This window comes from Grus americana, chromosome 1 (assembly GCF_028858705.1).
Source record: "Grus americana isolate bGruAme1 chromosome 1, bGruAme1.mat, whole genome shotgun sequence".
Classification (NCBI taxonomy): Eukaryota; Metazoa; Chordata; class Aves; order Gruiformes; family Gruidae; genus Grus; species Grus americana.
The window spans coordinates 1934591-1957092 of NC_072852.1; the positions used below are offsets into that span (position 1 = coordinate 1934591).

General features: G+C 50.2%; 2 protein-coding genes across 4 annotated transcripts in view; one reads left to right on the forward strand and one right to left on the reverse strand.

Moving 5' to 3' along the window:
- The first annotated feature begins 1302 nt into the window (after window positions 1-1302).
- GDI2 (GDP dissociation inhibitor 2) lies at window positions 1303-18282 on the forward strand. Its single transcript, XM_054813101.1, has 11 exons — window positions 1303-1536; window positions 9687-9794; window positions 10685-10784; window positions 12059-12193; window positions 13562-13760; window positions 14138-14269; window positions 14840-14939; window positions 15898-16069; window positions 16768-16912; window positions 17166-17220; window positions 17296-18282. Exons 1-11 carry the CDS (start codon window positions 1492-1494, stop codon window positions 17449-17451), a joined length of 1347 nt encoding a protein of 448 aa, XP_054669076.1. The 5' UTR covers window positions 1303-1491; the 3' UTR covers window positions 17452-18282.
- A 1040-nt stretch (window positions 18283-19322) lies between these two features.
- The window catches only part of TASOR2 (transcription activation suppressor family member 2), a 44406-nt gene continuing 41226 nt past the window's right edge, over window positions 19323-22502 (reverse strand). For 2 of the 3 annotated variants that reach the window (XM_054813098.1, XM_054813100.1), the window contains 3 exons: window positions 20831-21012; window positions 20268-20382; window positions 19323-20047 (listed from right to left, as the gene is read on the reverse strand). In XM_054813098.1, coding sequence (XP_054669073.1) covers window positions 20044-20047; window positions 20268-20382; window positions 20831-21012 — 301 coding nt within the window. In that variant the 3' untranslated portion in view covers window positions 19323-20043. Of the gene's footprint in view, window positions 20048-20263; window positions 20383-20830; window positions 21013-22502 lie in introns of those variants that run through there. The other variant, XM_054813099.1, reaches the window with a different exon arrangement.

The following is a 22502-nucleotide window of genomic DNA, read 5'->3' on the forward strand; positions in this document are numbered from 1 at the left end:
TAAGAAGTGTTCACCCCTGGCACCTCGGGACTGGCAAGTCCGATTTCCCCGGGACCGTGCAGCCACATTCATCTCTCCAGGCTTTGCTCCTCCAAAATTAAAGCCATTTAAAAGAAGATGCTCTGCTCCCCATCTGAGCCACCATGGCGGGGTTTCAGCTGCGTGATGGAGCTTCACCCGGTTCTTCTCGGCCCTGGTGCATTACCCTCCGCCTTGTGCGTCCTGGTAGATACGGGGGACGCTGCTGTATGATCAAATTAAGATGTCTTGAGCCCTGCGGGTGTCTAATCCACGCTGCCGGCCCCGAGGCACATAAGCAGCTTTGCCGTGGCCGCTGCCTACGTGCTCCCTGCCTGGCTTGCTCCTCTTTCGCGGGATGCAGATCCATGGGGTGTTCAAAGGGGCGCGCAGCTGGGAAATTCCTACCTCACTTCAAGGAAGCGGTGGGCGGTGGAGACTGGGTAGCGGCAAGGATTAAAAAAACCTCTTAAATGAAAAAAAGAAAAAAAAAGCCCCAGTCTTCTTGAAAATGCGTTGTCTCCTTTGCCTCAGTGCTGTGGTTTTGCTGCAGACGGGGATTTGCTGCACGGAGTGTGATCCTGAATGAGAGCAAAAACTCTTTATCACTTGTTTCGAGGTGAAAAGAGGGAAATGTGAGAGGTGACGTGTGCGAGAAGTGAAACCTGCGTTTGGGAAGTAGAAACACACTGACGTTCTCATTGGTTCTTGCGATAATTGAAGTGGCTGCCGTTAAAAGCACATCCCTGCGGTCCCTGGGATGGGGTGGAAAAGCACCGGCTCCATTAGGGGATGCCTGGGACCTGTGTGGGTACCAAGTGGGGCACCCGTGGGTGCTCTGCCCTGCACCCAGTGCCACCCTGGGGTGCCCCGAGGGTGCTGACAGCGTCAAAGCCACCCCGGCTTGGTGGGGAGCATGCAGCAGGGCCATGTGCCAACACGTGCATACACTTGCCTGTGCCTATTGCACAACCCTTGCACGCACGTGTGTGCACACCCATCGGGCACCCACACGCCCTTTACACACGCAGCACGTGCACACACGTGTGTCGTGTCCCGTCCCGTCCCCCGTCCCCCCCCCAAATTGAGGACGCCTGGCGGTGCTCGGCGCTGCACAAACCCGTAGGGGCGGGGGGAAGAACGAGGGAGCGCGGCGCAGCGTCGCGCATGCGCGCCGCGCCCCCACCACGGTGGCAGCGCCGTCGGTACGGCGCAGCGCCCGCCCCCTAGCGACAAAGCGTCGAGCCAATGACGGGAGGTGTTGGGTGGTGATTGGCAGGCGCGCGAGCGGGAGGGGGCGGAGCCGCACCGCCCCCGCCCCCTCCCGGCGCGGTCTCTTCACGGCGGCGGCGGCGGCTCCATTTTCTCCCGCTCCCGCGGCCCCGCAGCGCCCGGCTCGCCTCAGCCCCGGCCGGCGGAGAGAGACCTGAGAGACGTCCCCCCGCACCCCACTCATCCCTTCCCTGCGCCGCCATGAATGAGGAGTACGACGTGATCGTGCTGGGCACCGGCCTCACGGTGAGGAGGAGCCGCCGCCGCCCGCCTGGGCCTCGGGCCTGCTGCGGACGGCCGCCGCCCTGCCGGGCCCCGCCGCCCCCCCACCCCCTCCGGCACCTGGGTCCTGTCTGTGTCTGGTTCCCCCCTCCCCATCATTCACCCCGGGTGCTGATCCCCGCTCCCCCCGGGTGACGGTGTCCTTTTGCCCATTTACCACCTGATTATCGCACCCCCCCCTCCCCCCCCCCCCCCCAGCCCCCGGTAGGACACCTGGGGTCTGCGCCCCCCTCCCCCCCCCCCCCAGCCTCGGGCACCCGGGGCCTGGTTCCCGCCCCTCTCCCGCGGATGCCGGGATCTGTTCCCCAATATCTCATCTGATTATCGCCCCCCCACACACACCCGCTCGGACCTTGTGGTCCTTTTCCTCATCTGTCACCTCACCATTTTACTTCCCTCCCAACCCTGGCTGGGGTGCCTGGGTTCCTGCTTCCCCTCCCAAATATTATCCTGAGGTAACTCGGTCCTGGTTCCCGCCCTCCCCCCCTAGACACCTGGGTCCTTTCTCCTATTGCTCATCTAACTAAGACAGCACCCCCCATCACTACCCCCGCCCCCGCTCGCCCACCTGGGTCCTTTTCCCCTAACTAGAGCCCCGAGCTGGGTTCTGGTTTTTTTATATGATTATCATAGCCCCTCATGTTTGGATCTCCCCCCACCCCGATCCCCGGCCGCCTGGGTTCCCCCCACCGCCCCGTGGGGCCGGGCCCAGCTCCCGAGAGGCCCCCGGTCCGCCGCGCTGCTTGTGGGAGGCCCCAGGAAATGCAGTTGTTTAGCGGAGGGAGGGCGGGGGACGACAGACAATAAAACGCTAACGGGGATTTATTGCCTGATTTTTTTTTTTATTATTATTATTTTATTTTTCCCTTCACCCCCCCAGTCCGAAGTGGCTGCAGGTCCATTGAGCCGTGCCCCCTCCCCGGAGCTGAGCCCAGCTTAGGGTGGAGGTAGACCTGGTTATCCCCCTCCTTCCTCCCCGCTCCGCCTTTGCAGCCTTCGGCTCTCCATCCAGCCCTGACTGCAGCAGGAGGGGGATGGGGAGGCAGGCGAGCCCTGCACGCCTGTCAAATTTGTCTGATTTCTCCCCCTCCAAAAAAAAAAAAAACCACCAACCAAAAAAAACCCCTCTCTAGTGTTGTCGCTTCATTTCGGTCATCCCTGAGGAAAGCTGACAGCTGATGGCACTTGGGGGTGCGGCGGAGGGAGGAGGATGAGCTATGGTGGGGCTTTGTCCTATTGTGGAGGATGCAGCCCGCGCTGCAGGCTGCTGAGGGGGAAAAAAAAATAATAGAAAAATGGCAGTGTCGCTGCCTGTGAGGTTTGCTGGTGGGGGTTTCTTCTGGTTCCTGCCTTCCTTCGAACTGGGGAGATGCCTGTGGTCACCGCTAGCTTATCCGTTGCAGGTTTAGTAGGGGCTGAAAGGCGGATTGCAGGTTACAAATAAGAGGCATTGTTTGAAGAAGGGGGGAAGAAAATCCAATATGGTGGAGAGGAGGTTTTCCTCGCTGTTAAATAGCCTTTCCTGCATTTGTTTCCTCCTGTTAACGGGGAGAGGTGGCTAGACAAAGAGATATCTTTGGGGTTGGCCGTGAGGGATTTCCCCCACTTCCCCTGTTGATGGTAATTGTAAATAGAAATACATGCACTTCCTACTGTGGCTTTGGCACTGTGATTGCTGGGGGCCGCCACAGTGGTGAAAGCATCATGTCTGCTGACATAGGACTGGGGCATGGCTGCTTAAGGCAGATTTGTTTTATTATCCCCCTGTTTCGAGTATGGGAATAAGGGTAACAAAATCAGGATGTGGCACAAGGAAAATGTGCAGAGTGTGGGAGCATCTTCCCAGCTGCTGCCGTAGGGTAAACTCAACTTTCCTGGTTGCTTTCATTCCTTTCTCTAAAGGCTCTTCCTTTGAGGTAGCCGGAATGACTTATGAGGCAAAAGCTTCTTCCCTTTGATAGGGAAAGCTGCAGTCTGTCCCAAACCCTGTCTCTGGCTCACCAAAGCAGGGAAACAGACTTATGGGGAGGTGAAATATAATGAGCTTCTAGGGAAGGGGCCTCCAATAGATCTGAGTTCCATTAAAATGTTAATTTATGCTTTAGAGTGAGCTGTGGTATCAGGTTGGTAAGCACCGTGCTTAATCTCAAACTGACAAATGCCAATGTAAATTTGACAAAAGGCCTCTTGTGAAATCACTTTTAAGACAAGCTAATGCTAATGATCAGCAGTTGAGTTAAAAGGAATAAATTATGGCTGTATTTTAAGGTGTGCTGACCAAACTCCAGAGCCTGAGAGCATGCAGGAGCGCTTATTTTGCTTCTGATGTGCAGGCTTCATGTCTGAAATACCAATTAGAGCAGGATGGACTTCATCTCAACTTGAGCAGCTTGTGTGGAAAAGCAAGTGAATGGAAACCAGAGGCCCTGGTGCAGCCAGGGTGTTCCTGATCCTAAAATGCACGGTGTTGGCTCAGCCGTTGTGGCTGGAGAGTAGTATCGGAGCAGAGCCTGGTTCAGGCTGGGCTACAGGATTCTTTCTGCAGTCAGATGAAGCATCAAACTGGAAGCTCAAAGATTGCTTCTCCAACTTTGGTCTGGTACCAGTGCTGGCAGAGTCAGGCTTCCTGAGGAAAAGGAACTGGAAAATGCTCTGCGTAAACACATTCAGTTTCTTTCCGTTTCCAAAGAGCCTTGAACTGTCGTGAAACTTCAGATGATATTTTCAACTACTCTTTCCTTAAAGCTAGCCCTTGCAGAAATGGACTGTAGTCTTTGAGTCCCGTCAGGCTGTTTGTGTCTCCTCTGCTGAAAAGCCTGACTTGCACCTCAAGTACCAGTCTTGATGCTGCCTGAGCAAAATGAGATTAAATGGGAGTCCTGTTTTCTAGATACTTGAGTTTCTAGCTGTGCCCCTGAGGGCTGCCTATTGGGCTGTGCCCATCTTGCATCTTGTCCCATGAGAGTTATCGGTTGACTTGTTCCAGCATCCATCACTAGGACTTGTACAAAGCCCATAAAATAGCTGTAATCCAGACCATCTGGGAGAGGATGCGAGCGGCTGCTGATCTGGAGGGTTTTTTCTTTCTCTTTCCAAAGCAAAAGTTCAGTTGTTGGTTTAAAGAGGAAAAAAATAAATTGTCAGAGCCTTTGTAACAGAGCCACAAATACATCTGTTGCAGTGGCCATCCTGGCTGGGTCTGCAGGACCATCGCTATGTAAGCGCATGAGAATACTTGCATAAATTCCCCTTTTGGTGGATCTGAAAGCACAATATGAGTATTTCAGGTGCTAATCTCTTCAACCAGTACTGAAGAGCTCAGGCAGCTTTAGGACTGGGATTACTGGCACTCAAAATATTTCAACTTTTCCCTTCCGTATGCTAATTGGAGACCCCATTGCAGTGCCAGGCTTCTAAAGATATGTCTTAGCAGTATGGGGAAAAATAATCCCAGCGTGTTTTTAATCCTGAATTACTGCTAATACGACAGCCTCAAACTTACACAAGGTATAATTAACTTTGCAGTGCTTGTACAAGAGCGCCTTGTTCCTCCCAGTCCCTCTGTGCCTTGAGCGGTGGTGAAGTGTCAGGTCGTATGTACTAACTACAGGTGGGTCTGGCTGCCCTGGCATGAGACCTGGTAGATCTTCCAGCTCCTGCATTGTGGAGGTGCTGGTGGGAATGGCTTCTCCAAGTTGCTCAAGTCTTAACAGCTTTAAGATCCTTGACTTAGGCTGTGTGCATCGTGCATTGCAGATTAGGCAGCATCTTTCTCCAGAGCTACTGCACAAACCCGTTTTTAATCTGGTGCAGTAATCGGCAGGCTTGGTGAACACCTAGTGCTTTTATTTTCAGACTTGTCTTTTCACTTCGCCTTAATTTACACCTCTGGTCTGGAAAGGACTCGGTACTCGTTCATCGGGGTGTTTGGGAGTGGGATTTGTGCCCTCTGACGGGTGTTACCTGCTTTCTGTGCTCCAGACAACGTGGGTTATTTGACATGAATGTTGGGTGTAATTAAACTATCTTGTTTAGCCCCAGTACGTGAACACTGTGTTCCTGCTAGGTTTTCACTCGTTGCGGGCACCAGAGCACTGAACTAAGCTTCTTACCTGCCAGCTGCCTCACCACGTTAAAGCTATATAAATCCATTGCAAAGATACAGATTCACTTTCTGTAGGAGCAGGGTAGCCAAACTCTTTGGTTCAAGATATATTTAATCGTGTAGGCACAGGCCTCATGGCTTAAAGAGCTTAAATAAAGAACCTCAAAGTGACTGTGAGGACCAAGTGGAGTGTCACTGTCCCTTGCATCATCACCGGTAACTGAGGGGATTGCTCAAGTGCAATGAATAATTGCTTTTGCAATTTGTATGGCTAAGCAGAGCTTTGAGTCTTGCTTAGCGGAGTCCAGCACAGTAGACGTAGCCAGCGTATATTAAGAGGTGGAATAGCCTGGGTGATGGTAACGAGCTGTGCGTAATTTCTTGCTCACCACGGCACAGCCCTGTCTTTCTAAGAAAGGGCTCTTGCTGTGCCAGAACCCATTCTTGAAGATGAAGGGATTTTGCTAAATGTTTTGCACAGAATCCTCCCTCAGCGCTGTTAGATGGACCGACACTGGCTCAAGATTCCGTCGGTCTGTCTGATCCTTTCTGAACTGCTGCCCTACTTGGAGAAAATCCATGTAAACCTACTTGCTTCCCTTGATTCCTGAAGGCTTTTGCCTGCAAAAGGTCTATTTGTGACCAGTTCGTGCAAGCGATGGAGGAGCTGATGGCCTTAAGCAAGGATGGAAACACCGATACCTCCGAGTTACCCCTTACTCCTGGTTTTTTTTATTATGGATTTGTATCGAATGTGCTGTCTCTACGTTTCTGATGCACGAGGCTCTCTGGTTCTGTGTTCTCCAGCCATTTGAAGCGGCCAAGCAGTGCTGCAGACGACATCGATCGCTTAAGACTTGCTCTGTCATTCATTCGGCAACACAATGCGAGCTCTCAGCAGCCCATCGTAACCTGAACTGGCTGAAGCTGTGGATTATAGTAGCGCAGCGTGACTGTAATTTGCACGAAGATTATGTTCGACCCCAGCTGGATACCTGGAGCTTTCTTTGCTGTGTCTTGGTGCCCTTTCTGCTGTCAGCAGCTGCTCAGTTTTACCTGTTTGCGCCAGGTTGATGTTTGTAATATGGTCAGAAAGCCACAGATTTGAACTCTGATGCTTCCCCTTTTTTATTTGCAGTCTAAACTGTCTCCAGCCCTTCCCTCATCAGTACAGGCTGTTTGTTTTCCTCGCTCCTTGACCCAAACGACATAATGACATATCAAGTGGTTCCTAGACGCAGAGTAGCGCACCAGTGGATGGGTATAGCCAGCGGTCAGCCAGCACAGCCGTCAAAAGGAATTGCTGAGCTGGGAGGATAAATCTATTGTGCATCTCGTGTATTTTGTGACTGTGCCGTTGCCTCATCGGTCGCAAAGGGAAGTGACATTGAAGGACCTGCACAAGATTTCAACGCTTCAGGGTTCTGCAGGAGCCTGGATGATATAACGAACCTGTTAAATGAGCCTTGGATAAAATAGCTTCCTAATACCTTCACATCAAATCCCATATTGATGTTTAATGGGTATGAAATAAGATTGAAAAGGCTCTGAAGACCACTTATCTTCTGGTATCCAAATTTGCTTGAGGGACACGCTGGCAATTTGGGCAGGCAACCTGTTGAAGGGATACACGCTCACTGGGAAGTGATGGGTGAGCTCTTCTGAGAAGATAGAGCAAGAAATGTTTTGAAGTTTCCTTAAAGGGAGGAAAGAAATCAGCTGACATCTGGACCGAAGAATGTAGCTTCTGCAGCTTTTACTGTAACTTCATCCCTACAGTTGATACTTATTTTGTTTTGAAGTCCTGGTTGGCTTCCTGATGGCTCAGCTCCAGCGTGGACGTTGGCAGTCCTGTACCACCATCTGGCAGAGTTGGTGAGCCAGGATTTTGGAAGATGTTCCAGGGGAAATAAAACCACAGGGTAGAGCAAAGAGTCAAACCAGAGCCCTTGTGTAGAGTTCTGTGAAATTCGGTTTAACTGACGAGATCACGCTGGCTGGTGGTGATGTACTTGGTGTGATAGTCCCACGTTGCGGGTGGTAAATCATTAACGTTTTAACTGACACTATAAAAGCCACCTGTACTTTCACTTGGGCAGTCACTCGGGCTTGTAGGGCTCGTGGCGCTCTTGAGTAGTGTCTTAACACAGGGTTTGGTGCAGCCATGTCTGCTGTAAGGGTCTCTGCTTGCTTCAGCCTGTTCAGAAAAAGTGGAGCGGTCTTGTAGGGCGTGAGGGATCTGGAGTCTATGGAGGATGGTATGGTGCTGGAAGGAGCAGCTGACAGCTCGTGGAGAGGTTTTGTGGGAAATACTGTGGCTAATTCCGTTCATGATCCACGGGATGACCGTGAAGCCTTGAAATCACCCACAGCTTCAGGGATCAAACTCAGAGTGTCCCATTCTTGCCGTGCATTGGGCAGGGCAGCTCGAGCTTTGCTCTTTGGGGCCTTGGCTGAATTACTGTGGCATCCTGGTGGGTAACAGGCTGGCCAGCAGTGCCTTGCTCTCCCAGCAGAGAAGATTTGCCCGTTGCCACCTGGAAGCACAAGAACAGCAAGTCCTCACGCCAGCGAGGAACAAAATACCTCCTGCTACAAGCTGCCTTCACCGTGGGTTGGTCTTTGGCTGATGGAGTTGAAGATGGCTTTAAAAGCTTCCTTTACACTGAGGATTTACTGGAGTTAGGATTCGCAAGTCACGTAAACAATATACAGTGGGAGACTTTTTGTGTTATAACTGTGGTTTGGCTGAGTGCGCTGATACCAGTATTAGCCAGCATTGCCGTAACATAGTTTAAACTAAGCCTCCTACACCCCACAGCAGGGGGAAGTGACACACGAGGAGAGCCCTGAGCGGGGTGAGCTGCGTGTGGAGTAAACATGAAGGATCTCATGGAGACGAGGATCTCTGCCAGGAGGGCCAAGCTGCCAGTTCTCTTGAATGAACAGCTCCTAGGTGAGCAGATGTGCAGTGGTGGCATCTCTCAGCAGCTGGATGTGGGGTTTTACAGGCTGAGTGAAAGATAACACGAGATGTGGCCCGGACCTACAAATTAGGTAATCTTGATGGTGAACGAGAACTCAATTGCAGATAGAATTTTGCCTTTGGAGAGAGTTGAGGCAGAGCAGGAAAGATCACTAAAACCCCCACGATAAACAGTTCTAAGCATGGAAGTATTCAAGCTTTTGTTAAGCTCTTTGGCTTCTGAATATTAAAGTTGGTGACCAGGTTAGTTGCAAAGTTGTATTTTAATGGGGATTTAGCTTGCAGAGCAAGCTAAGGACTTGCATGGCTACAACTTGCGTTCCTCTGATTAGTCTCAGCCTCTTGGTGTTGTATTCGGACACAGCAGCTGATCTGCTGCTCAGAGTAATCTCGGTGTTTTTAATCTCAGTGGGTACATAGCAAGGATAGCAAAGTGTCTACTGAGATAAAGCTCCCAAATGGCTTAATTTATTCTTTATGCTACCTCTGTCCTCTAAGAGTAGCTGTTGACTCTCTTCTGTGTCCCAGCATGGCAGATACCAAAGATTGAGGTTTTGAGGAGACTACCTGGAGTCCTTTAAGGCAAGGTTTTATGTTCCTGGTGTCACCCATAAATGAGGGTGCTGCCTCTCTGTGAACATCCTTAATTTGATTGCTGGTGGTTTAGGAGCATAGATTTTCCTAATCTAGCCCAAATGCATGAACTTTCCAGAAATATCCTCGGAGGAGCCTGGATAGTTGGTGGTTGCGTAGTTAAAACATCTTGGTTGGCTTGCACAGAGCAGACAGCAAACCTAGTAAGGGGTTAATCTGTCTCAAATAGAAGTCTTTCAGCATGCATGTCTTAATTCTGGAGTGAGGCAACTGGTGTGTTTGTTTTCAAAGGACTGTGCGGGCACCTTCAAATCTAGGCGTGCAGCAGGCTGTCTGAACATGCTCTTTGAGAGAGCATCGGTAGTAAAAATGGAAGGAGGCTCAAATGCGACTGAGTCCCTTGCGTGTTTTCGTTTCCTCTCTCTGTAGGAATGCATCCTCTCCGGGATCATGTCAGTGAACGGAAAGAAAGTCCTTCACATGGATCGTAACTCTTACTACGGAGGGGAAAGTGCATCCATTACACCCCTGGAGGATGTAAGTACGGAGGCTGACACCCGCCTATTGTGTCCTCCCCAGGCACATAAAGGGGGCTTTATTTCCAGCTACCCTAGGGATGGATTTGAAGTAATTACTCTTTAGGTTTCCTTTGAGTAGGAATGTTTTATGGCACTTCCACACCAGATAATAGTGGGGGAGCAACCAGTATGTATGTTTACACTTGGCAGATAACGCTTGTTTTCTGTAGTTCCCAGCTGAGATTCAAGCACACAACACTTGAACGATCGTTCAGAGGTATAACGCCCCACAGCTAGATCTTAAAACTCTTTGGGCCGGCGAATGTTGGCCTAACAAATGCTGTGTGCTCTCTGTGCCTTGATGTTACACTTGGTCCTTGGTCTGCGAGCGCTTCCAGCTAGAACTGCCATCTCATTTGGTTACCGCTTGCATCCTGTGATCATGTAGCCCCTAAAGCTGTTAGTGTGGCTGATTAATCAGATGTCAGGAAATCACTGCTCTCCTTGCTGCTTAATTGGGTTAAATATTTATATTGGAGAATATGATTTAAGTATATGGAGGAGCCTGCCCTCTCCTGAAGTGGGGGTTTTGATCAGATTACCTTTAGCTATGTTAAACAGTATTTTGGTTCAGCAGGTTGTAAATTCCCCAGCTTTTAGCCTTGGAAGAAGAAAGATTGGATGAGCAGAATAATGCTGCCCCATTCTTACTGTAAGAATTTACTGGATGTGCTTTGTGTATTGCATCAAAAAATCAAATTCAAGTTAAAATGCTGGCCAAAAGCTAGCTGTGAAGAGCTTATGTTCAGCTGGGGAGGTGTGGGGGTGGAAAGTGTGTACATGTGTGGGAGAAATTATACCCATAGATATTTCCTCCCTGCTATAATAAGTTTTGTATTCTCTCCGAAGCTCTACAAAAGGTTTAATCTACCAGGAACTCCACCAGAATCTATGGGGCGAGGAAGAGACTGGAACGTGGACCTAATTCCAAAATTCCTTATGGCTAACGGTAAGCAATATTGAGCTCCCGAATCTGCCCCGTAAGCTTAGCCAGGGTTAGCGTTCGGTGCTGTAATCAAATAAACAGCCCTTCAGCTAGCTCTTTGTGAACTTGTTGAAGCATTAATCAAACAGCTGCGGAAAGCTCACTCGAGCTGATCTGTGTGCGTTTATGCCAGAAGCGCCACAGCTTCTGCTCTATGACTTGTTTTGGCTGTGGACTTTTCAAACTTGGAAGGTGGCTCCAGCTTGGAGTGTGCAGCAATGGCACATCCGGAAGGTTTGAACGTCCGTTTTCCAACATCCTCTCTTAATATGTTTGCGTTTCTAGTCAGAGTTAATGCCACGAATTTGTGCGTTGTTAGTCTTCCGTGGCTTAGGAAGAAACGGTTGATTGCATGGTGACTGTTAATTCCCTTTGTTCCTATTTTATGGTTTGCAGACTCTGTCATCCCTTATTGATGCTACAAATCCTCGTTCTTTAATCGGTGTGTTCTAGTACTGGGACAGGTCTTCTAGACCAAATCTACTATCGGTGAAGTGGTTATCAGTGCAAGTTCGGGGCAACTCCCTTTGCCAAATACCAACCACTTGCTACTGGAATCCCTTGTCCCTGAAGCATGAGGGGATAAATACATTGTGTAGTGCCAGTCTTGCTCAAGGCTAGTGAAGTGGAAGATTTGATTTGATTCCAGTCAAGGTTTGGTTACTCTGGTCTCAGCTTACTCTCAGCTTGCACAGGAATCCCGTTGTGGTGGATTTCTAAGGGACAGCATCCCTCTGGGGATGTGACAGCAGGTGGGGACAGGTAAGTGGGCATATGTTGGCATTAGCTGCTCACAAGCCGGGGCTAATTTGTTCGAAGTTAGCTGGACAACTAAACTGCAGGCTGTGCTAGGTCTGAATAGTGAGGATGAGGAGCTGCTGTGGTTCAAAGATGTGACCTTGTTTGTCATGTTGAGCGTGAATGAAGTACAAAGAGCAAAAGGCAGCAGTGTTCTGCAGCGGATTAACATGCTGCAGGATGGCTTTTACTCAGAGGACTGACGGAAGCTGTTAATTGCCTGTAAGAAAGCCTTAAAACTGCCTAATAATTGCACTAGTGAGTATCTGCCACACCCCGTCTGTTACACAAAGGTGTAAGGGCTGTGTGGGTTGAATGTAGCGAGGCAGTTGAAGGGTTTGCTGTGTCGGAAGAACTGTCTGCCTTGTGAGAAGCACTGTCCCCCTCTTGGCGTCTGGCTGCAGACCAGCTGGGTGACTTGTGCCAAACCTCCTTTCCAGGTCAGTTGGTAAAGATGCTGCTCTACACAGAAGTCACTCGCTACTTAGACTTCAAGGTGATCGAGGGGAGCTTCGTCTACAAGGGAGGAAAGATCTACAAAGTTCCTTCCACTGAGGCAGAAGCCTTGGCATCCAGTGAGTAGTCGCACCTTCCTTTGTTTCCTCCTGAGGCTGCTGTTTTCAAACAAAGGCAAGACAAGTCTCTGCCACCCATATCTCGGGATATTCTGTGCTCATGTAGAAAAGGAAATCTTGACCCTCCTCACATGGTGCTGTGTGTAGACACCATCTGAGTAACAAGCTGTGCTTAGCGTAGGATTCTTCCGCATCTCATTTGACTTCAAACACCACTTGCAGTGTGAGTCTTGGGCTTCCTGAGCCTTGAGTTACTGTTTTCTTGGAGCTTTCAAATGGAGCTGGTCAAGCTGCCTGTTCTGTGTCTCATCTGGTGAGAATTTGACAGTGTTTTACTTCATCAAGAGGTTACGTTTGGGGCTTATGCTCCCAGCTCTGCCATAAATATTTAATGTTGGGTCCTTGTTGGATGGAATCGTGTGTGTGCGTGAAAAATGTTGCATTCGTCAGCAGGCAAATTGGAATGACTAATTCTGTTACATGGCACCTAGCTTAAATCTTAGTTGTTGTTTATTTAAATTTCACTCTTCAGATAAAATTACAGTATTCGTAGTAGTACAGTGAAATACATTAGGAGCTGGCAGAGGGAAGTCTGTTAGCTTCAGATGCAGGATGTATGTAGCATCTCTGAAAAGTCTCGTGATAAAGTGACTCCTGCACATAAGGCTCCCAGTACGTAGCTTGTCTGTATGTTGGAGCCTTCCTCATGGCAGATATTCCTGTTTGCTGTGAAGTAATTGGTTGTGCCTTCAATTTTGGCTGCATTGTTGTCTCGTAAGGAGTCTCCTAAGAGATTTGTACTGGCAGAAGTAGGAGGTGCTGTCTCTGCCTTTGTGTTCCAGCAAGTCCGGTCTTGCTTCTCCAATTTGTAGAAAATTAAAATGCCTAAACGGTGCCTTGTCCAATCTTGTGTTTGAAGTTTTGACCCTCGCAGCACTTGCTAGTTCCTTGGCGAGGCTGCATGAGAGCCCAGCACCGCTTGCTTTGATGGTAAGTGTCGTAGATGCTAAACACAGGTCTCCGCTTAGGGAAGCTCAGATCGGGCTTTACACCAGACCGAGTGGAAACTGCTTTCTGAGCTCTCCCCCAGCTGGGAGTAGTGTGTGGAAGCCACGTCTTGGAAAAAGTTGGCCGTACCACCTCTTGAGATCCAGTACATCAGGACAGCTGCTGGCGCAGGCCGCCTTGGCAGATGTTTGTGTCTCTCCCGCTTGAACAGAGCGCCTTGGTTAGCCCTCAAGGCCAAACTCCACCTTATTGAGTGATGTTTGAAGCGCTGGGCAGTTTTTACTCGCTTCCGATACTCTGTGGCAATGAAAAAGCCATTTAGTAGCTGTGTGAGTTCTTGACAAAATACCTTGTTTTTAGGCTTAATGGGCTTGTTTGAGAAACGCCGGTTCAGGAAATTCCTAGTGTACGTTGCCAACTTTGATGAGAACGACCCCCGGACTTTCGAAGGCGTTGATCCCAAGAAGACCACCATGCGTGATGTGTATAAGAAGTTTGACCTGGGGCAAGATGTTATAGACTTCACGGGCCATGCCCTCGCGCTCTACAGGACTGACGAGTAAGTGTGGGTTCAGTTGCTCCCCCAAACTGACTGGGGTGCTGGGCGCTTACAGCACAGGCCTTGCAAATTGAGGGTAGGATGTCTTGGAAAGTGTTTCTGTCCCCGAGTGCTGCGTGAATCTTAAAATACTGGGTCCTGCTGATGGAGTATTTAAAGTTTGTGGGTTCCTGGGGTTAATGAAGAATCTCTTTCCTGAATTAAATCCCCTTGTGACACTTAAGTGCTTCCAAAAAACTTCTGGGGAAGTACTTGCCAGGAGCAGCTGGAGGGTGGGGAAGGAAACTTCACGGGGAAGTAAATATTTTGCTCTCTGAGTGTATTCTGCTCTAAGTCTTGGTTTATGATGTTGCAAATCATCTAACTGCCCTCTCCAGCTATCTAGATCAACCATGCCAAGAAACAATCAACAGGATTAAGCTGTACAGCGAGTCGCTGGCTAGATACGGTAAAAGCCCGTACCTTTATCCCCTCTATGGCCTTGGAGAGCTGCCCCAGGGATTTGCAAGGTGAGAACTTGATTTTGGGCTCTAGTGTTTTCTCAGCCCTGCTGTGGTACCTGGTGGGGGATCTGATGTGGGGAGTCCGTGCTCAGCCTTCCAGAACGTGACGCTGTGTAAAACCACTGTGGTTGTTAATGGTTTTCTCGCTGTCTTAATTGAGAAGCGATTCCTCCATGTGAGATGGCTTCTTTCTGGGCTTGTTTACTGCGATTCCTGTTAGTGGTGGTAGTTCTGGGTTTGCTCAGAGATACTGTTTGCAGCCTGTTGTCTGTCAAAGAAGTTGGATTTGTCCTACCTGGTGGAGCCTGCAGCTCTGTAGGACTGTTTGGGTTGCACCAAGCAGATTCTTTCTAGCTGGATGTAATTTCAGCTATAATTTGCTTCAAATACCAGCTGATGCTTTGCAGAAAGAACAGCAGACAACATCTGCTGCCTAGAGGTTTAAGCAGCGTATTTTGAAGAGGTTTAAGGCTAATGTGTGGTTTGTCCAAGTGGAACAGAAACAAGGGGCTGGAAGGGCCGTTAGAAACCAAACGCGCACCCGTGGAACGTGCTGAAGTAGCTTTACTCTCGCAGGCTAAGCGCTATATACGGAGGCACCTACATGCTGAACAAGCCCATTGAAGAGATCGTGATAGAAAATGGCAAAGTGGTTGGTGTGAAGTCTGAAGGGGAGGTACGGTACCTTCAGATTCTTTCTTTACTCCCCACCCTGCATCTTGCCTCTTAAAATTGAGGCTGTTGGTCACCAAGCTGAATATATGCAATAGAAAACTCCTTATCAAAGCTCTAGGACCAAAGGCGCTTGGCTGGTGCTGTTTCCTCGTGCCAGCTCATGGCGAGGAGTACAGTACAATTAGTGCTACTCCAGGAGTTGAAGTCTTCATGGAGTGGCAAAGTTGTCTTCTGAAAAAATCAGGCTGGCTGTGCTGGAGCGGAGCTGCTCGCTTGCGTCTAACCCGGGTATGGAACCAGCGCTGCCCTTGACATTAAGTATTTGCTGCTCAGACAGCTGGCACCCAGCCTTTCTGCAGCTTCTTCTCAACCTGGCAATATAAAACTAGCGAGAGTGCTGCGAGCTACTTGGAACCTATAAATGTGCTCCCAGCTGGAGCGGGAGCTTCGTGGGACAGTTTAGCGCTTGCTGTAGGGTAACGTGTCCCTTCTGGGTAGGGGATGACGTGTCCTGGCTAGCAGTGGAGGTGATAATCCATGCTTAGACTGATGTGCCCAAGTGCAGGCTGTCTGGAGGCTTCAAATTGGTCAAATACTGAATTATTACCGTAAAAATGAGTTCTAAGGCGAACTGGTCAATTTTTTTTTTGTTCAGCCTTGGGCACAGCAAGTTATGGTCCTAGACTGGAAGGACTTGGACTGTTCTATGACTCTGAGCAGTTAGAGCTTAACTGTGTACGGAATGTCAAGGGGAAGATGTGATCGATGACGCAGCTCTGCGTAGTCTTAAGAGCAACGCGCTGAGATTTGGATTGCCCAAGTTGAAGCATGCTGTTGGCAGTGAAATAAGAACCTGGTGCAGGAACAGCCGCTTCAAACTGCTCTTTTTTCCCAAAATTGCCTGGTTCCTCACCTCTGGCTCTCTGTGGTGGTCACTCGAGGTTCGTCTGTCTCTGCAGGTTGCTCGCTGCAAACAGCTCATCTGTGACCCCAGCTACGTCTCGGACCGCGTAACGAAGGTCGGCCAAGTGATTCGGGTAATCTGCATCTTGAGCCACCCGATCAAGAATACAAATGATGCCAACTCGTGCCAGATCATCATTCCACAGAATCAGGTCAACCGAAAATCAGGTGTGTAGAGAGCAGGGGCTGCCGGGGCACGCGTGGGTTCTCTTCGCACACGGCTTGAGGCAGAGTAGTTGTTAAATGGCCTTGCACCAAATCGATGGCACGGTGAGATGTGAATCAAACGGGGAAAATGGCATTTACTGCCATTCCTATGGCAGACTTCTCGTCCAGAAATCCTTCAGGCCCCAGCGAGGTTGTGCTTCAGTTCACGGCAGCGGTGAGGGTGGTGGGAGAAGCTGGGGTGCTTGTGGTTGGAAAGTTGTGTGAGGAGCCCGCTGAGGGAAGCGCCCCAGCCTGGGAGAAGTGGGTGAGGAGCACAGGGGTGCTCTGGGAGGGGATGAGGGCTGCGTGCAGGAGGGGAAATGCTTCCTTGCCCTTGAACAGAGGGGTGGGCTGGCTGCTGGGGACCCCGCTGGCTTTCAGGAGCCATCACGGCCACAGGGAACTGAGTTTTGGAGGGCTCACAGAGTTGCTCCTGTCCAGGGCCCTCAGCCAGGAGGCTGCAGGTACGTAGGACTGCAGGGCAAAGATGGAATGCATTCGAGTGTGGTCTTAAATGAGACAATGAGGTTGGAAGCGTGAGGGGAGCAGGAAGAGGCGTGTGAGTATGTAAGCTAGAGGCGGCTTTTGGGACCAGCCCTGACCCAGGCCGCTGGCTTGCCTGGCGCATACTGACCCACCGCCGTGATGTGCTTCCCCAGATATCTACGTCTGCATGATCTCCTCTGCGCACAACGTGGCAGCGCAGGGGAAGTACATCGCCATTGCCAGCACTACTGTGGAAACCGCGGACCCAGAGAAGGAAATCAAGCCAGCCTTGGACCTCTTGGAGCCCATTGAGCAGAAGTAAGCCCTCGACGAGCCCCCTCTCCTCCTCCTCACCTCGCCGCTCTCCGCTGCGAGTGCTCGCGCCTGAGGCACGAAGGCGGAGGGGGGCTGAGGGCCATTTGGCTGGATGGAGGTGTTGAAACTCTGAATTTCCTCTGCGCCTTGACCGCTGACGCACTGGGCAGAGCGATGCCCTTAAATTCAGCTGTTCTTGCACCCGTACTGATGCTCTAAAACCATTCTGAAGCTTTTTTTTTTTCCTCCCTTCCAGGTTCGTTAGCATCAGTGACCTGTTCGCACCGACCGACTTGGGAACCGAAAGCCAGGTTAGTAAGTGCCGAGCTCGTGTTTGAGGGGGTGAAGAGAGGGGCTCGACGCTAAACCGCTGCTTCTCTTTCCAGATCTTCATTTCTCGCACCTATGATGCCACCACTCACTTTGAGACGACGTGCGATGACATCAAAGATATTTATAAGAGGATGATGGGATCAGAGTTTGACTTCGAAGAGATGAAACGCAAGAAAAATGATATCTATGGGGAGGAGGAGCAGCAGTAATGAGAATAATTAGGAGAAATTTAAATCGGCTAATATGAATATATAAGGAACTTAATGAACACTGTATGAAATTCAATATTGTAAGGCCTGCTTTTGTAATCCCATCTCTGAGAGATTGAAGAGTACTGCACTGGTAATGTTCCCCTTTTGGATATCATGTGTTAATTATTTCATTCTAGTAGGGCTGCTGTCCAGAATCTGGCAAATTACTGACTGATTTAACGACTAACCTCGTAAGCGAAAGGCAGACTGAACCTTTTTTTTTTTTTTTTGCAGACGTAGATGTTGGTGCAGATTTGAAATAACTCATTGACAGCTGTGTCTTACCTTGTCTTTTTAATCATTTGTAAACATCCTTCACAATTATGTGCTTCTGGTGAGCTAGTAGATGTGACGGTTGTCACTCAAACCTGATATCAAGGAAAATAGAAACTGAGCACTCCATTATTGTGGACAGCATCCCTAAAGTCTCTTCCCATCAATCTAACTCTGTGGCAAGTTGTATTATGGACAAAGCCCACATCTATTGTAGCAGCAAATGTTGGCTTAGTTCTGGGCACAGAACTTAACCTCCACTTAAGCTTCTAAAACTGTTTACATCGGTTGGGACACAGCTGTGCCTAAGGCTCCTTTGTGTTTTAATCTTAATAAAATTGAGAGAACAAATTACAGAGCAGGCAAGATGTGGAAGTATTTTTCTGTACCCTGGTGGCTTCTCGGATGGACCAAACAGCGCTGCGGTATCGATATGACAGAGCCTGTGCTTCTCGTGTCTCCTGAAGGCTCCAAATGATTTCTGTACTGCGAAGTAAAGCCAAATTCTGGAAACCAGTCCTGTGCTCTGGTCTGATTCACTTCAGTGGTACGAGCCATCTCCTTTCCGAGATCCCTTGGATCTCTGCCCACCAGGCTTGAAACGGGAGTGGTGCAGAACGTTTCTTCCTAGAAAACAGGCTCAGACTTCCTCGGTTGGGCTTCCCAGCTGCTCTCAGGGCTGCTTCTGCCAGGGGAGAAGATGCAGCAGCACAAGGCTTGTCTCCGTGGGTAGGCGCAAGCGCGCTCGCTCCCTGCGGCTCCCCCCTGGTGCCTACACCCAGAAATAGCACTCGCTTGAAGCAGTAGTAAATAATTCTTGCTCTTATGGCTCCTGCATGGGGCATTCATCTCTCTCTGAATAAGAAGTGAGCCTTATTCAGCCCCTGGCTCGGATCTCGCAGCCTGAAGCAATCCTGCTGTTGGGTGGCAGGAGTAGAGCAAGGAGCAGAGCTTGTGTTTATGCGCAGCAATGCTGCGTGCCAGGAAAAATGAGAGAAATGCCTCAGACCAGCTTTGTCCTGCCCTCAGCTGCTGTGTGCAGCCAGGTGGGGTGGCTGGTGAAGATTCCTCCTGCCTCTCAGCCATAGCTGTGTTGCCCTCATGCCGCTGCTGAAGAGGAACTGGATCTTTGACCGCATCTCATTTGCAAAGCGGTGCTGTGCTAAACCCAGCCATGGCTGCCCCTTCCCTTCCTCCCTCCCGGGGTTTAGGGGCTTTTGGCACTTCCTCTCCCTGGGGTGCCAGTTCCAGGAACCACCTTTCCTGTACTGCTGGAGTGAGGTGTGTAGTGCTGCCTGGCAAACTTCCCCCTCACCCTGCGCTTCCTCTCTTGAGCTGCTTCAGTGCTCACCGCCACCAAACGAGCTCCTTCCCCTAAAAGCTTTGGTTACCCCTCTCTGCTGTAACCTGGTTATTCCTCCGGCTCTCAGTACACCTCTCCCCACGGACTGGAGAGGCTGGGTGTGTGCAGGAGACCCCTCCCCAGAGGTTTTGTTTTATTAAACGCTATACAAAGTCATCCTGTATATAACATCTTGCATCCTTTTATTAAAAAAAAAAAAGGACAACCGTGTCCTCCACATCCATAGATAGGGGATCTTGGAAACATCCTTAATGCGACATTTTCTTCCCAGTATGTGTTTGAGCTACCATAAATAAGAGCTGTTTGTTCCTGTACCCTGTTGTTTGGCTAGCGCCAAGACTTCCACGTGCTGGAATGTGCTCGAGTCCCAGCAGTGAAATGGTACCAAGAGGCAATGGGGGGGTTGTGTGAATTGAAATGTAGTGCGGAGCGGGCGGCCGCAGGCTTGCCAACGATGCGGGCAACGGCTGCTGACACCCATTTAAAATGTACAGCCACCCCCAGCAGCTAACGTGTGCATCTTGCGTACAGTATGTATAGCTACAGTCATGTGGAAAATGCATTTGTTATTGTGGATTCGTTCCGAACGTTCAAGTAAACAGCTGGTTTTTATTTTTAGTTTCCTATTTTTTTCCAATGCACTAATCACCTGAAAACACTCCAATAACTTAAAACTGCATCATGTTAAAGTAACCTCTGCCCTATATGCAACTTGGTGGCAGGGAGTAAATCCCTGCGAGGATTTGCATTAACCATCTTTAAATAATTTCTATATACAGAACTAGAGCCAACCTTCCCCTGCCACCTCTCCACTCACAGCTCCCACTGGGCACCAGGGCTGTCCCGCAGAGGACCAGGATGCCCCAACCGGTGCTGCGGGGCCCGGGGAGGAGCCGTGCTGCGGCTTCGCTTCGTCACCTGCAACACAGAGATGTGGCACGGGTTATTGCTCCGCTCCGCTCCCCTCCTCGCTCCGGCAGCACCCACGTCTCGCAGAGCTGCCCCAAGAGAAGCGTTGGCACGTTTCCCATTGCCGGTGGGGCCAAGCACAGCTTTGCCACCCTGCAGACAACTCAGGAGCTGCTCTCGGTGTTTTTTGGGGAGAAGGGGGTCGATCCCAAGATCCCCCCCCCCTTACCAGTAGCTTCTTCTAAACGGAGCAGCCGCTTTCTCCACAGTCCCAAGGAAGGTTTTGACATCAGCCACGAGGATTCCTTTGCTTTCAAGGGCCTCCCTGCTGATGCTGGGCTTTTCTGCAAAGGAAGGAGTGGCACCGTAATTCAAACAAGCGAAGGAAATTGTTCTGAAACACACAGAAAATAGCCCCAAATCGCACTGCAGTTACTCCATTTTGCAAATGCGAGCAGATTAACAGTGCCGCTTTGCAAACAGCCTCAGCCCAGCAAGGCCAGAATTAGCGTGTGACGTAAAAGCCATCCACAGGCTCAAAAAACTGCCAGAATTTAGCAGACCTCTCAAAAAAAAAAAAAAAAAACCCAAAAACAAAACCTGCTCATTTTGCCTTTCACTGCACCGACTTGCAATGAATCACTGGACACCTTACCTGTGATTCTAGCGGAAATGGGAGCAAACGGAGCATTTCTGGTCCCTCCTCTACAGCCTCCCAGGCCAATTTAAGCCCGTGTTTGTGGGGGGGGTTGAGGGCACCAGCACAGGGCAGCGCCCAGAGCCCGGCCTTACCTGTGAGATACACAGCGAACCTGGCGCTGATGCGCTGAACCTGCAGGTTCAACAAGCACTTGACGTACTCGGCTTTGGGGGACGACCCGAAGTCGCAGGCGTGGTAGTGCAGCACCTCGATGAGATCGGTGCCTTGACACGATTTGAGGATCAAGTGCTTCTTGTGGGCGTTGGCGTCCACCCTGCCGGGAGAGGGGCAAGGTGAAGCGGCGAAGGGTTTCACCCCTGTGTACCCTCCCAGGGAATGAGCAGGTACGATGGGACCCCATGCACCCTGGGGTGCATCAAGAAGAGCTTGGCCAGCAGGTCGAGGGAGGTTCTCCTCCCCCTCTGCTCTGCCCTGGTCAGGCCACATCTGGAGTTCTGTGTCCAGTGCTGGGCTCCCCAGTTCAAGACAGACAGGGAACTACTGGGGAGAGTCCAGCGGAGGGCTGCGAGGATGATGAGGGGACTGGAGCATCTCTCGTATGAGGAAAGGCTGAGAGAGCTGGGGCTGGTTAGCCTGGAGAAGAGAAGGCTGAGAGGGGATCTGATCAATGCTTATCAATATCTAAAGGGTGAGGGTCAAGAGGATGGGGCCAGACTCTTCTCAGTGGTGCCCAGCGACAGGACAAGGGGCAACGGGCACAAACTGGAACACGGGAAGTTCCATCTCAATGTGAGGAAAAACTTCTTCCCTCTGAGGGTGACCGAGCCCTGGGACAGGCTGCCCAGAGAGGCTGTGGAGTCTCCTTCTCTGGAGAGATTCCAAACCCGCCTGGACGCCATCCTGTGCAACCTGCTCTGGGTGATCCTGCTCTAGCAGGGGGTTGGACTAGATGATCTCCAGAGGTCCCTGCCCACCTCTATCATTCTGGGATTCTGCGATTCTGTGACCTGCCTTTCCCCCATGTGTGTTTCTTCCAGCCTCACGGCTGCTTTTACGCTTGCTACCTTGCACCAAATGGAGCTGGCAAGAGCGTCACTGCATGCAGCCGGAAAACAAAATGACCCCTTGCTCGAGGCAGCGCCAACGGACTGTGGCTTATTATCCCACCACAAAGGAGTCAAGTGATGCCATGTGAGTGCCATTGATGGAGCACAAAGTAAATGCTCCTCAGCATCATCCGCTCCACAAGGTTGAGTCCTCATCTCACAGACTGCGATGAAATACCTGACATACCAGGTCTTCAGAACGATTACTTTGTGCTATCACTGTAACGGCTGAGTGTGGAGAGGATTTGAGACTTCTCCCCATTTGTTGTAGAGTTTTCTGCTCAGACAGAAAAGACCAGTTTCATCTCTGTTGGCAGGTTGTTACTAGAAAGCTGTCCTGGCACTAACAAAGGCAGCCTGCCCAATAAAACCATTCCCCTCTGACTTTAAACACGATAAAAGCAGGACATTTCAATAGACAATATTTGCCGTCTTCTCTTTCTCAAATTGCATCATTTAAACACACACTGTTGCAAATAATTTAAAATACGTAGCAAATACAGACAGAAGTTCTGCTTTTCCCAGCAGGGTTTGATTTTACGCACTCCCCACGACACCCTGGTTCCTCTCCACATTACAAACTCAGAGCTCCTCGTCACTCCCCCAAATCTCACACGTTGATGAGACAGAAAAAGAAACCGCGAAGAGAGTGTGCAGCTCCTCAAAGGAAATCTGTGCCTCTTCTCAAGCCCCTTGC

Bases quoted from the DNA above. Each gene is read 5' to 3' on its own strand.
- GDI2 (XM_054813101.1), top strand. From the start codon at position 1,492: ATGAATGAGGAGTACGACGTGATCGTGCTGGGCACCGGCCTCACG. The intron at 16,070-16,767 runs GTGTGTAGAGAG...GTGCTTCCCCAG, and splicing joins TCAGGTCAACCGAAAATCAG to ATATCTACGTCTGCATGATC. The intron at 17,221-17,295 runs GTTAGTAAGTGC...TTCTCTTTCCAG, and splicing joins ACTTGGGAACCGAAAGCCAG to ATCTTCATTTCTCGCACCTA.